Source organism: Lepisosteus oculatus, chromosome 10 (assembly GCF_040954835.1).
Source record: "Lepisosteus oculatus isolate fLepOcu1 chromosome 10, fLepOcu1.hap2, whole genome shotgun sequence".
NCBI lineage: Eukaryota > Metazoa > Chordata > Actinopteri > Semionotiformes > Lepisosteidae > Lepisosteus > Lepisosteus oculatus.
Window position 1 is genome coordinate 42,927,986 of NC_090705.1, and position 13,294 is coordinate 42,941,279.

Consider the following 13,294-nt stretch of genomic DNA (forward strand, 5'->3'; position numbering starts at 1 on the left):
AGCACAGGGGAGGTCTCCCTGGTTATCTGCAGAGACCGCGGTGAAACGCTCATGTCTGGGTCTTCCTTTGTCATAGAGCTGGGAAGCTAGACCACAATAGGTCCGAAAAACAAAAATAACTAAATACAAGGACACTAAATACGTTTCAATGAAAATAAAGCACAGCCTTTAACCCAGAAACCACCCCTTGATAATGGTGATGTCTTCTCTTTTCCAGAAAATGCAGGACACTAAGAAGTTGGAGAAGCAGGACAACTAGTGAAGAGAAGAGGAAGTGAGGCCACAGAGCTTGAAGGAATCTCCTCAAAAGAAAGAGTTCTCACTGCAGAAAAAAGCGTATTGATCTTTACCTCCTTTCTGTCCATTGTATGTTCTTTCTAAACAGCAGATGGTTTTGCATTATTCTTCTAAATTACCACACAGCCTTACACCAGTCTCGTCTTGCTAGGTGTCCAGCCTGCCGAATGGAAATGGCTTTAGTTTGCAGACTGCGAGTGTTTCCTGGAATGTTATGTTGTGCATGCTTCATTATGTTCTCATTGACCCAGGGAGGAGTGCATGGGGAAGAAGTAACAGAAGATCTCATTTCATTACAAATTCTTTTCTGTGACCAAGGCTATAAGGCACGGCCATTGTAAAAACACTAATACCGGCACTGTAACATTAAAATGGGTTGTGTTTTGTATACAGCTGTGTGGGTGTTTTAGATGGTTGGATCCTTTGCATTGAAGTGGTATTTTCTGCTGCAAACCAAAAAAAAAAAAGCTTGGGTACTTGGTAAATGAGAATCTTGTAAATCCCTCGTGTTACAGATTGCGAGAGTCTCACTCTGGTGGAACTGAAATTGCATAGAATGTTTTCATGAAAGGGCTTTCCATTGTTTCTCCTTTTGTACAAAAAAATTTAAATATATTAATTTTAAAATTTTGAGTAAAACATCAAATATAATCGGTTACCTTATCTGAAAAATAAATTAATTCAACTACTATCTCAAAACAGTGTTAAAGCTATTAGCAAAAGTTATACTTACAATAACCAAAGTACATGTGACACCTAAAACAATGAGGATCTGTTATATCTGTGTTTTTCTCTGGAAACAAGTTATAAAAAGCCTTTGAAAATGTCAGTTTACTGTAAAAATATGCTCTTTTGGAAATGAGGTATGCAACAGTAGGACATTATTATTTTTTTTTTTTTAATTTTGTGTTATATTTATTCTGACAATTTTGGAGCAGGTAACTAGGTCCCTCATAACAGGTGTTGCATAAAATAAATTGTATTTCTAAACTGCAACATAAGATCAGGGTTGGTGGATCAATATATTATATACAGTATCTCCACTAAGAAGACTGCCTTTAATTTTTATGCAGCACTTTATTAACACTCCAAATCAGACTATTGCCTATGAATCCCAACAAAACGTATTGGATTTTGTCGGTATTATACATTGTGTCATTACAGTACATTCAGCCACGGTTCTCTGTGCTTCGAATGATAAAAAAGCAAATCTGTAACTGTTTTTCACATAATGTAAGTAAAGGAATATTACAAGAACTCCTTTTATGTCTAGTAAAAATGCATTAATTTTATTCTTTTTCTTTTTACAAGCACCACTTACAGTATATAGGGTCAAGATCTGTACTTAATGTTGCTGTATTTTCTAAAGCCTTCTTGGTAAACTCAGTGTACAGTAATTGTTTAGGAACAAGTTACTTTGTTGCTTAGAAACAATATCGGTGATGTTTACCTTGATGACATACTGTACCTCTGAAACATTTATGAAATGTTTTTCTTACATTTGGGGAAAAAGTACAAATATTTACAAAATGCTATGAAGGCGGGCCGGGATTGTTATACTTTGCACTTTCAGCTGCAAACCGAAGTCATGAAATCTCTCTCTGCCTGAACCTTGACATTCATAAATATTGAAATAAAACTGCTTATGTCCTTAGCTTCTCCGGTGCAGTCCTTGGATTAAAAACGCTGGTCATCAGGAATTCCTAGTAACGGAAATCAAATTGTTTTATTTTTTGAGTTAAAATATCCTATTTTAAGTAAACATTTTTTTTGCCACATAAATAATTTCAGCCACAGCTGCATGTCACAGAAAGTTCCTCCTCTTCCGACGGGTAATGACAGCAGATACAGAACAGAGCTAAATTACTTGAAACAAGCCCCGTTTAGCTCCCCCAACTGAGACAGCTGCTTCCTTATTTAGGCTCTTCCAAATTAAATAATGGCCTCGCAGTGAAGCCTGCTTGTCCGTGAGCTGCCACAGAACCAGCAACGACCAATCCCCGCGTTCTTCAGCTGTCACCGAGTCCTTATTAAACCTGAGCTTGACAAGTGCATTTCCATGCAGCTGGGGTCTTCGATTCAGGTTTTGGCCACAGAAGGTGACAGCTGTGTCATATAACTCCCACTGCTGCTCACTGGAAGGCTAAAGCTCCCTTCGTTTTCATACAACGAGCCTGGGTGACACTGCGGTGACTGCGTCACCCCTCCAGTTTTTAAAAGATCCGCACAGTGATATCTCGCCCAAAAGATCGAGTGCAGCTCAGGCCAGGGTTACTGAAAATACCAAAGCAAGTGCTTGTTACAGACAGGAGTCTCTTCTGCGGTTTTAATCAGCGGATGCCGTTCTTTCATCGGAGCGGAATTTATCGAGCCGAGATGAAATCCACAGGAATCATCACCATTTAGCTGGACGCCGATTCTTTTTCCCCCACCTCCAGCCAAACGTCTTTATTCCTCAGTTCTTCGTGCGTTGTTAAAGAACCAGTTTGAGGTGGAAATCGTGCACGTAACATGCTGACGACAAAGGTAAAGAGACTATAGCACCAGGAACCCAGAGCAACTAGTCTAGGCCCATGTGCTCAAGTCCTGGGTCTTCACCTCCTGCTTTTGCCACCGTTTGATCCTTAGCTGATAGCATGCCAGCAGGACAGACCCCGTTAGCAGCAGGCCTCTTCCAAGACCAGGATGCGACAGGAAGGCTGTGGATGTCCCACATGCCTGTTGAACACTTGTGGGACAAGCTGGAACACGTATGGCTCAGAAAACTGCGAACAGACCGGCGCTTGTCCAGGCTGTGCGCTTGGAGAGACGACAGAAGCCCACAAGATGGCATCTGCAACCAGCAACCTGGCATACAGCACTACAGCACTACCTGTACTGCTGCCACACACTGCTGGCTCGGTCGATCGTCCCTGGCGACAGCCGAAGTTCACAAGTGTGCCGATTCTACCCATCACGTCCAGCAGAACGTCCGTGCACCTGCTGCAAAAATTCACTTGTAGTTAGAAGATGATTCTTATGGCACTTAGTGTATTTAGGCTATATACCGTGTAGAAAAAAAGCGGGCATCGTTAATTGTCTAAAAAATACAATTTTAATATATTTTAGCTTTTGAAAATGCATGGCATTGTTACATAATATACAATACGGAGACTTTTATATCAATGGAGATAGTTTGGGATCGTTTTAGTGTTGAAACGAATGAATTCTATTACAGCTATCATACATTTAATTTATACTTACAGCACAGCTGGCAAATCAACTCAGAAACATGCCGAACCACAGAATTTCATAAAAAGAGTAACAGACAGTATATCGTGTTTAAATCCTGTGTATAATAGCTGTAATGACTTGTCTGACTTCAGAATTTGTTTTAATAAGGTCTAGCAGTTCAGGTTATCATATCCAGTAATGGAAAATCTTAAGGCTTTGCAACTTCCTCCACAGTGCAGAAATTCACAGACCACAAATATACTTTTCCTACAACACCACTAAGCCCTTTTAAGTCACTTAAAACCAGAAACTGCACTTGCTTTATTCAAATAACGTTCCCACCTACTGATGCACTTATTCCACACGCTTTATGGTACAATTTTTTTTTTTAGAGTTTAAGTTTTTTCTACGCAGAAAAAAAGATTTTGGTTTGTGTGCAGGTACACTGCATACATTAAACCCCCGACCTCTGAGTTTCGATAGTAATAGTTCTGGAAGTTATGGATGCTTCTTGGGAATCTGACGTAAACTTCAGTAAAGATATCTTACAGACCAGCTGTGAGAATCGGGGAGTGGGAAAGGCTGAGCAGAGCCAAAGATCAAGGTGACATTCTGCTGAGAACTTTTTGCATGTATATTTGTACATTAAATGAAAAAGGGTTTTAGAATCTTTAAGTCTTTAACCATATGTTAATAAACTGTTACCATTAACTGGAGAAAAATGTTGGTAGGACGAGGGAGGCACATGAAAAGCTCCGACATGGCTCTAAACTGACAGTGAAACCAGCACCTGCAAACTCATTCTCTCAGATGCCCTTCGTTCAGACAGACCTACTGTGCAACAGCACCCGCATAACAGGAAGTGGAAAAAAACAGGCACAGCTAACAAAGGCTTTTTTCACAACTTTTAATTTTGGACATTACCATAGCTATATGTAACTTTGACGACAGGTATAGGTACAGAATAAAACATTATTCTGTTGATTTTTTTTTTTAAGCCAGTACATTGTTTGGTCCAATAACATCTTTTAAAGTAGTGGTTGTTCTCTCCCTTACTGTACCTATATTGATAATGTAAAACATACAACACATGCACAGTCATTCACCTGTTAACATCTGAGTAAGACAGTCAGACAGACCAACATCATTTTTGTACACTCTTAACTAATAAGGCTATATTACAGCTATGCACCAAATGGTCAACACTGCTGTCCTAAATGTAAAGCACCATATATACATCTGTATTTACAGAACTTTGTTTTTGAAAACAAAAATACACAAGGAGTTTTTGTTTTTTTGTTAAAGGTGCCAGTCGAAGGCTGTACATGTTGAAATATAAAACAAAAAATATATATTTACAAGTAGCTGCAACATATAGCTTATTGCCAATGCCCTTTAAATGTTTACTCCCTATTTTTAAATTGACAGTTAATGAAAGCTGAGTCACCCATCCTGCTTGCCTAGCTGAAGACAAGTTTTTCCATGAAAAAGCTGTTTGATTACAAAATGATCCTTTACACCAAACTCTCAAATTTGTCGGCTAGTTTGCCATTGAAGCATGTTGTAGTTAACGAGACCAATTGAATGACGTCGAAACGATACTACAACGACTAACTCACTTCAGTACAAAACAGGTGGCGTCCTACACTACTCAAGAGTCCAACCAAACAGAGCATTACACAGCAGTCCTCACAAAACAAAGTACGGCTGGAAATTATTCTCGAGAAGTTATCTACATAGCGACACACCTAAAAACTATTTCAGAAATACTGTATTATAAAACCCAAGTACAAAGACGAAAAGGTGCAACTGACTTGAACTTGAATTAAAAGGCCACAGGGGGGGTTGGGGTTAAAACTTTAATGCAACAGAGACAAAAAACATAAATATTCCAATGTTCTAAGAGCACACTGAATATAGCGGCTACAAACTGCACACAGGGTACAGTCAAGTCTGTTTGGTTTTGAGTGCATGTCAAGAGGGATCCTGGAGAAGCACAGCCCACCTCTTGAAACAGGTGTGCTCCACCATCACACTCCGTCCGTCTCGGACCCGGGACTGGGCACATCCGGGAGCCAGCGGCGCCGTGAAGAGAACGCAGACGAACGCGTTGCAGCTCGGCAGCGGAACGAGTCATATTTTTTCCCCTCAACGAGGGTGAAGTGCTCGCTCTGAGAAACTCACGTGGTGTTCCTGAGATAAATGAATAAGTTCTAATAGCGCCATACCCAGCCTACGCTCACCAAGAGCAATTAACCCCTCTCCCTCGATTTACACAAGTGCTTTGGGAGATTTATCATCACTGACCTCGTTCTTGCCTGAAAATGTGCTCAGGCCTCGTCCCCGTCCTTAACCAGACTTGTCCCCAAGAACTCTGGAGACCCCCACCCTGCGGAGCAGGTCAGGTCCAGGTAACGGTGCAGTGAAGGTGACAGTATTTACAGCAGTCACTAAGCCAGTGTGGAGGTTAGCTAGGATCACTGAGTAGACACCGGCAGACCAAAGGCCTCTCCCAGCCTCCTCTCCTCCAGCAGAGGGCTCTCTCAGAGACAACAGCCAAAAATCTGTCTGGACAATGTGGAGTGGTGTCTCGTGGGATTAATATTTCACGAATAGTTTGAATAAAATTGTATTATTTAATTTAAATCTGACATTTAAAAAATAAATAAAAGTATAGACCCGTACAGTTATACTGGAGCTACTAGTTTTGTGTGACGCGTTCCTTTAGAAACACAAGAAATACCACCACTGAATTGCAGCCCTGAGCAGTGTGCTTGAAGAACAGTCTCACCAGGGTACAGAATTCACAGTGGCTTAAAGAACACTTGCCTTTTAAAGACAGAACAGAAGAAAAAATAGATCAACTTTGTTTTTATGCTTCATTCATATTTGTAAGACTAAAAGACAAATTAAATATTCCAAAATAGATTACATCCTTCTCATTAGCTGTTGTCTCTTACAAGTCAGTGGCACTTTACATACAGTGAATGGGTTAGATATCATAAAGAGCCATGAGTACAGAGCAGACTAGCCTGTTCAATAGGCTATAATTACACTATGCATGTCTGTACTGCATTCTTATTAGAAAATCAGTAGCTCCTAGCTCTGGCTACTAGCTTAAGATTTAAAACAGTGCAATGTTCAGACCATTAGGGTCTACAATTTTTAGAATGACTGACTTTTAAAGCAAAAGAAAATACAAATCTGCCCTACTTAAAAAAACAAACCTCACTGCTAAAGTTTATTACTGATGGGGAAAAAAAAACAAATGAACGTGCCTTTGTATTTCTGAGAAATCATATGGATGCCTTCCACTACGCACGTTTTCTCATGTGCAGGTTTTGACTCGGCTCTCCCATATGAACTATTGGCTCCAACATGTCAGTAATAATGCTCCTCCATAAAACAAAAAGCAGATGTTGGTACAGAAGGCGTGAACTAAACAAGAAGTAACTACCTCTTAGTAGGCTTGGTGTACTGTATCAAGATTTAACACCTTAACATTTAATCAGTGCAATAAGGAGAACAATTTTGTTTTCCTTTGGGGAGGGATGAGGGCGTGACGACATGAGGAGATTTATCTGCAGTAAGATTTAAAGCAAGATTGTCTGCCTGCAATTTCTTTCAAGTAACAGCACTTTTTCAAACTTTAGTCTCATCCTCCACAGTAAAACGCAGAATTTCAAAAAACGCATACATTTTTCAAAGTAATGTTTTATACATACATTGGTCATTTGTGACAAAAAAAGTTAATTTAAGACTAAACAGTGTGGGGCTCAATTCCAAGATTAAGAGGACTTTCAGTGCATTTGTCTGCCTGGGAATATTGGAGGCCCTTCTACAGGCCCTGTCCAAGGTCACTCTTTTATTGCTTTGGCTCTCCATCATAATACACTCCTATCAAATACATTCCACAGCTACTGAATAGCAATACCAGGGCTCCATCCGATCATCATTGTTGTAAGCCTAAGTGCTCATCAAGAAGAAAACAAGCGCCTCTCCTGTCTTCCTGGCCTGGACGTGTTTGGTCTTTTGTTTTGTTTTCAGAATTTAAGTCCAAACCCAGTTTACATCCTTCCCGATGTCCTGCGCAGTTATAGAGGGACAAGCGTAAAACTAGAAATAAAAAGCAGAAAAAAGGGGGCAGGAGAGGTCTTATGCTTAAAAGAGGTGGTGTAACCTAAAAAGAGCTAGCAGCATGCACCTCTTCATGCATTGTCAATCTACAGAGGAAACTTAAAATTCGCAATAGATAAGTCAAAAGCGTCTAGAAAATATTAAGACAAAAGAAAAAAAGGATATATACACAGAAAACGGGTATATACAAAGGTCATTCACAGCTACTGGAAGAATGGTGTGGTCAAGTAAGAGGATGCTACAGCTGGGACAGGGCAGCAACCATCAAATGACCTGACAGCAGCTGGTCTGGCTGGTGCAGAGCAGCCCGTCCTTGGGGTTCCGCTGAATATTCACAGAGATGGTCTTTTCACAGAGAGGTAGCTGCAGGACATTGTTCTTCCAGTTCATGTTGTTCTCCTTGGCCAGGTCCAGCTCGTTGAAGGTGGCCGCCTGGTCAGCGTAAGACCTGGGCCCCCCCAGGCCAGAGCCCAGCACCAGGCCCCCGGGCAGCGAGGCCCTGTCCAGGCTGCCGTTCGAGCCGATGCACATCTTCCAGGCGGACTTCTCCTGCACCTTGACGCTGGAGAAGCTCAGGTTGTTCTGGGGGTCGATGATGTACTTGCCGCCCCCGCCGCCTCCGCCGCCGCCGAGGTGGAACTGGGAGCTGAGGCAGAGGCTCATGAGCTTCAGGCTCTCCACCAGCTCGCCGGCTGTCTTGGCGGACGGGGAGGAGTGCGCGCAGCTGCGGGACGAGCCCGAGGTGTTGTTGGTGCTGCCGCTGGAGCAGCTGGAAGGGCTGCCTTCTCCTTTGCTGCCGCCCCCTCCGCCGCCGCCGCCGCCGCCTCCTCCGCCCCCTCCTCCCCCCCCGCCGGGGGGGCTGCCCCTGTCCGGCCCGGGATTGCCCTCTCCGGGGGGCCGGCTCTGCCCACTGCCCCCGCTGCCCCCTCCGTTCCCGCCAGGGTTGCCCGGGGGCCCCTCGCTGCTGTCCCTGCGGTTCCAGGAGTAGGCGAAACCCGAGTCCGTGTCCAGGCGACGGCGGTGGCTCTCCGAGTCGTCGTCGCTGGTCTCGGAGCTGCTGCAGCTGGAGCCACGCCCCTGGCTCTTCCTGCGGTGGTATCGCTTGTGCACGGTGCCCGGCGAGGCGATGTTCATCTTCAGGCGGCTCAGCTTGGGGGGCAGGCTCTCGCCCATGTCGAAGTCGTCGTCCGACTCGCCCTCCTCCTCGAAGATCTGGTTGAGCACGGGGGCGCTCTTGCGCGACGTGAGCCGGTTGGTGATGGAGGGCTTGCGCCGCAGCACAACCTGCGTGGGGGGGGCCGCGGCTCTCTGCTCTTCCTCCTCCTCTTCCTCATCCTCCTCCACTCTGAACAGACAGGTGCGGCTCTTGCTGGCGGCAGCGGCCCCGGCTCCTGGTTTCAGAGAGCCAGTGGCCGTGATGGAAGGAGGCAGCAGCGAGGAGCAGCTGGGGGAGGCCAGCGACAGCAGGGAGGGATCGGTCAGCTCCTCCCGTCTCCCCAGGTCCATCAGCCCTTTGCTCCGATGGCCGTTGAGCAGGTTCTCCGCGCTGCGGGCCGGAGACTGAGGCCCACCAGCGTGGGAGATGGAGGAGGCTGCCAGGCTGTCCTCAATGTCCTGGTGCATGTCGATCTTCGTGGGCCACGACTGCCTGCAGAAGCACACAAACAAGGCAGCCGGAGTCATTTAAGGGCAACATACACCAAGTGTTTGCCCCCTTACAAGAGCCAGCAGACGTTTGATTTCCCCATGACGACTTTTTCCCCCGATGTAATACAGTTTACACTTTAAAGGGGCATGCACAGCAAAACCTCGAGATTCACAAGTTCAGTATTCAAGAGTTCGCCCACTCCGCAAAAGGGTTATGGACCGCACTTTCCACCTCAATGAGCCAAACTCGCCTACCTGCGGGCGGCGCAGGAGCAGAACGACGCGCGGAGCTGCGTCTCCCGACCTGCATCGGCCTCCGTACTAAAGGCGGATCTCGGCTAACAGAGCTAGCGTTTATGTTGCAGTCCAACATGGGTTTTGCTGTTATTGGTTTCCCTCAGGAAAGCAATAGATGTGTGTTGTGTGTAGACCTGTCATCAGAGTAATGCCTGTGTGCGAGTCAGTGTAGTGCAGTGAAATGAATGTTAAATTTAAAAACAAAAGTGGTCACATTTCAAAGTCATAGTTCTGGCGTGTGTCACGGAAAAGGATAAGAAGTTGTCAGAAAAAGAATTAGACAAATCGCAGGAGCAGGAGTGAAGGGGTTAAGTGGGAAGGGAGTGACAACACCATTTGCATTCTTGTCAGGTATGACCGTGCTGTAATAAACTATTTGTTACTGTATTTGTAATAGTAATACAAACAAGATAAAAGCAAAGAAAATATGCTCTAAGACTGGAGAAAAAAACAAACTAATACAGGGTAAACTATAATACCATAACAGTGGTCTAATGTTCTATCATTTAAAATGCTACGATAATAAATTGTTTAATTTTTTTATATATTTGTAAATGTTTTGCGAGCTACGAAACCATGCCGTTTTCCCCATAAGATTATTATACCGATCATCACAAATACCACGGTTTTGCTGTACACTGTTACACAACCAGGACCGCGGAGTGATTAAACTGCTACATAAGAAAGCCTTTGAAGGAAATTCTGTACTTTAATGAGAAACGTCCACAGCCACAGAGAAGAGCAAACAACACATTGAGCTCAGTACCATTTTATTTAAAAGCAGGAAAAGCCTGAACTGTGATTGGCATTTGAAATAACCTAGCCAAAATATTACTAAACCTCGACTAATTTAAAAAATGCTCATTACCAATTTCTAATTTCGTGAGCATATTAGTGAGAAATGAACTCATTCAGATTACTTGAGAAGGACTAAAACCAAACGTGACAATAGATTGTTAGGAAGTGATGTGTTGTTTCTGAACAGAGACCAATGTAAAAGGACAATTTCTGATGGCATTATTAAACAAAAGTGGGTCATCTATATAAAGAGTCCATGAAATTACTAACCATTTTTATTCATTCTAAACATTTCAGAATTATGAGAGCTTGTGATACGCCTGTAGAAAACTAGAGCTCGCATCGCCATTTTGCTTTTGTTACAGTATGTTCTGAATACAGAATGATAGAGGTGTGCAACATTTGAGATATGAGAAGCTATGGTTTTGCATTGTGAGCATGCACTCATAGAGGATAATCTTCAGGTTTTGTCAAACTACAACAATATATAGCTCAGTAGAAGACAGAGGGAACTGTTATGGGAATATTAGCAAGAATTTCACTGTCACCAAGGAATTCAGAGTCCTATCATCCACCATCACTACCCCAGAACAACACTGCCAAATGACACCAAAGACTGACATAGATCAAGTCAACAATGCATCAGAACCCAGTAATAGGGTTCTCAAATCTAGACCTACCCACCTAAAACATCTACAGCACTATAGCTACATTTGCAAACAAGAAAAAAAGGCTGTCTTAGAAGATCAACATACACAATAATAGATAAAGAAACCCTATAGTGGCAACACTGACTCAGTGACATCAGGCTGTACAATAGCCATCAAATCATTTAACGACATCGACTACTGGCATAATGGCAAAGATCTGTGCTTTTGGATGAAGCTAGTGCCAAATCAGAAAAACGTTGGAGTTTTAATATATAAATGTTGCACTGGTAATTTTAAAATGCACACTTACTATATAGCACTTAATGCATTGTGCATGAATGTCACATCACAGTCTAGACTGGCAGCACGTAACGATAACTGGAAAAAAAATCTGCCTTGTTTATCAAAATTTGATTTGTAGTAGAAACTACTCCGGAACAGCTATGAATAGAACAAAACTCAGAGCAGTTGTTGGTGTGGTATCATGGAAATAAATAAATCAGGAGATTCTCATTCATTCAGCTCTGCGCAAGCAGCCTGAAACATAATGGCACAGCTGACTGAATTAATCTGCCACTTCTATCATGGCCATCCATTTTCTCTTTCCAGGACAATAGCCGTCACATTGTCAGCTTTGTGCTGCTCCTATCCAAATTAATTCAGTCAGACTTTACAGCTTAGTAGCTTGCGCGTTTTGAACAAAACACCCATAAAAGCGTGACAAAATCTCTTTTCTACACATATCCTGTCGAATCCCTAAAAGATCCACTTCTGGGGCCCACAAATACATGAATTAAAGATAAATTACACTGAGAACAAAACATCGGTAAGAGCAGAATCACCGTCTACTTCTTATTAAAAGAAAGCTTTTAGTATAACATATTAAGGGAAACCTGTAGTGTTACAGTACTCTCAGTGCTGGCCAGTTTTTGCCTTTAAGAGCCTCAGTATGATGGATATAGGTTTTAAGCCAATATGCCCGTCTATAAATATAACTCCGGAAGCTCCAATGCTTCCACATAGTGTCCAGCATGTATTTTGGAAGGTTGACTGTTTAAATTCCTATGCCAGTGTCTTGGAAATATTAATAAATCAGTTAATTCAACTATGTTGCCAAGGCAGCCTCTGACAAACCCACAGAAGTAAATAATAAATGTCCTATAAACTTGAGAGAATAGGTTCCTCAGCTCCATTCTAAAGGCTTCTGGAGAACTGCCACAATGTTGATAAGTGCAATTCTGTTAACCTGTAGGTCAGCAGCTGCTGTACCTCATCTTTGGGCCAAACGGACCTCCAGAAATGACTGTGTTCACAGGAAGTTTCTTTCTGCTTCAAGTCTAGCCTTAGAATGAACAGTTTGAGATAAAAAAATTTTCATAAGATCTACAGTATCTTCTCAGATAGTCTATTCAGAGCATGCAAACAGACTGGTGGTGTTTGACAACTAACATTTTTGAGAAACTTCCATCTCCATGACTATAACACATGCAGCATTGTAACAATTCCAGGTTCAATGGGTGTTTAGGTTTGGGCAATGCAATGAGCACCCAACACTTAACTTTCGATGTTTGGTCTATTAACATAATAATACAAATGGTTCTGAAAAGATCATTCTTTTTATTGCAGTTGTCTGTTCGCTAGCTTCCTCACTGTAAAAAACATTGTGTTAAGATCCGTTTCAGCACCTAATGATCAGGTAACACTGGCTACACGGTCCACCTGAGGAATAGAATGGGTTAAAGAGCTGCAGCACATACTAGACTGCTGGCTCCTACGTCAAATGCTGTTTTGAAAACCTGTGAATCTTCAGGAATCGTGTTCAGAGTTATGCAGATACAATCAGCAACGAGCTCTCCAGGTACCTATGTACTTCCGAACAGAAATGCACTCTTTCTTGCTCAGTCAGTTGTGAAAGTGCTTGAGCACACAGCAAAACAACTGAAAACACAAAGTCCCTGATCTGCAAGTCTATTCCCAAAATAAACCAACCAAGAGGCTTATGATATTTCAGAGTATTGCATCTCGAACCTTTTATAGCAAAGGCTAAATGTCAGTTCTTCCACTGCTGTTTCTTTTTAAAGTTAGTGTTAAAATAATCCATTCTGCTGCTCTGCCAGTTTCCCGAACAGTCTGAGAATCCCTGTGGACTCCATTTTACTCTGCAAAATGACACCGTGTGAACACAGTATTCCTTCATGAATCAATTTTGCTTTTTTTTCCTTTCATGAAAGTCACAGCTATTGGAAAAAGTGCAA

At 42.7% G+C, this 13,294-nt stretch overlaps 2 protein-coding genes across 6 annotated transcripts in view; one reads left to right on the top strand and one right to left on the bottom strand.

Annotated features, from left to right (window-relative positions):
• Positions 1 to 687, top strand: part of ano10a (anoctamin 10a) — a 40,015-nt gene extending 39,328 nt beyond the window's left edge. For all 5 annotated transcript variants that reach the window (XM_015357075.2, XM_006635589.3, XM_015357076.2 and 2 more), the window contains exon 13: positions 218 to 687. In XM_015357075.2, the coding sequence (XP_015212561.2) occupies positions 218 to 259 (42 nt within the window). In that variant the 3' untranslated portion in view covers positions 260 to 687. The remainder of the gene's footprint in view (positions 1 to 217) is intronic.
• Positions 688 to 6,126: 5,439 nt separating this feature from the next.
• The window catches only part of snrka (SNF related kinase a), a 43,372-nt gene continuing 36,204 nt past the window's right edge, over positions 6,127 to 13,294 (bottom strand). Inside the window, exon 6 of the mRNA XM_006635523.3 lies at positions 6,127 to 9,295. Within this exon, the coding sequence (XP_006635586.2) occupies positions 7,912 to 9,295 (1,384 nt within the window). The 3' untranslated portion in view covers positions 6,127 to 7,911. The remainder of the gene's footprint in view (positions 9,296 to 13,294) is intronic.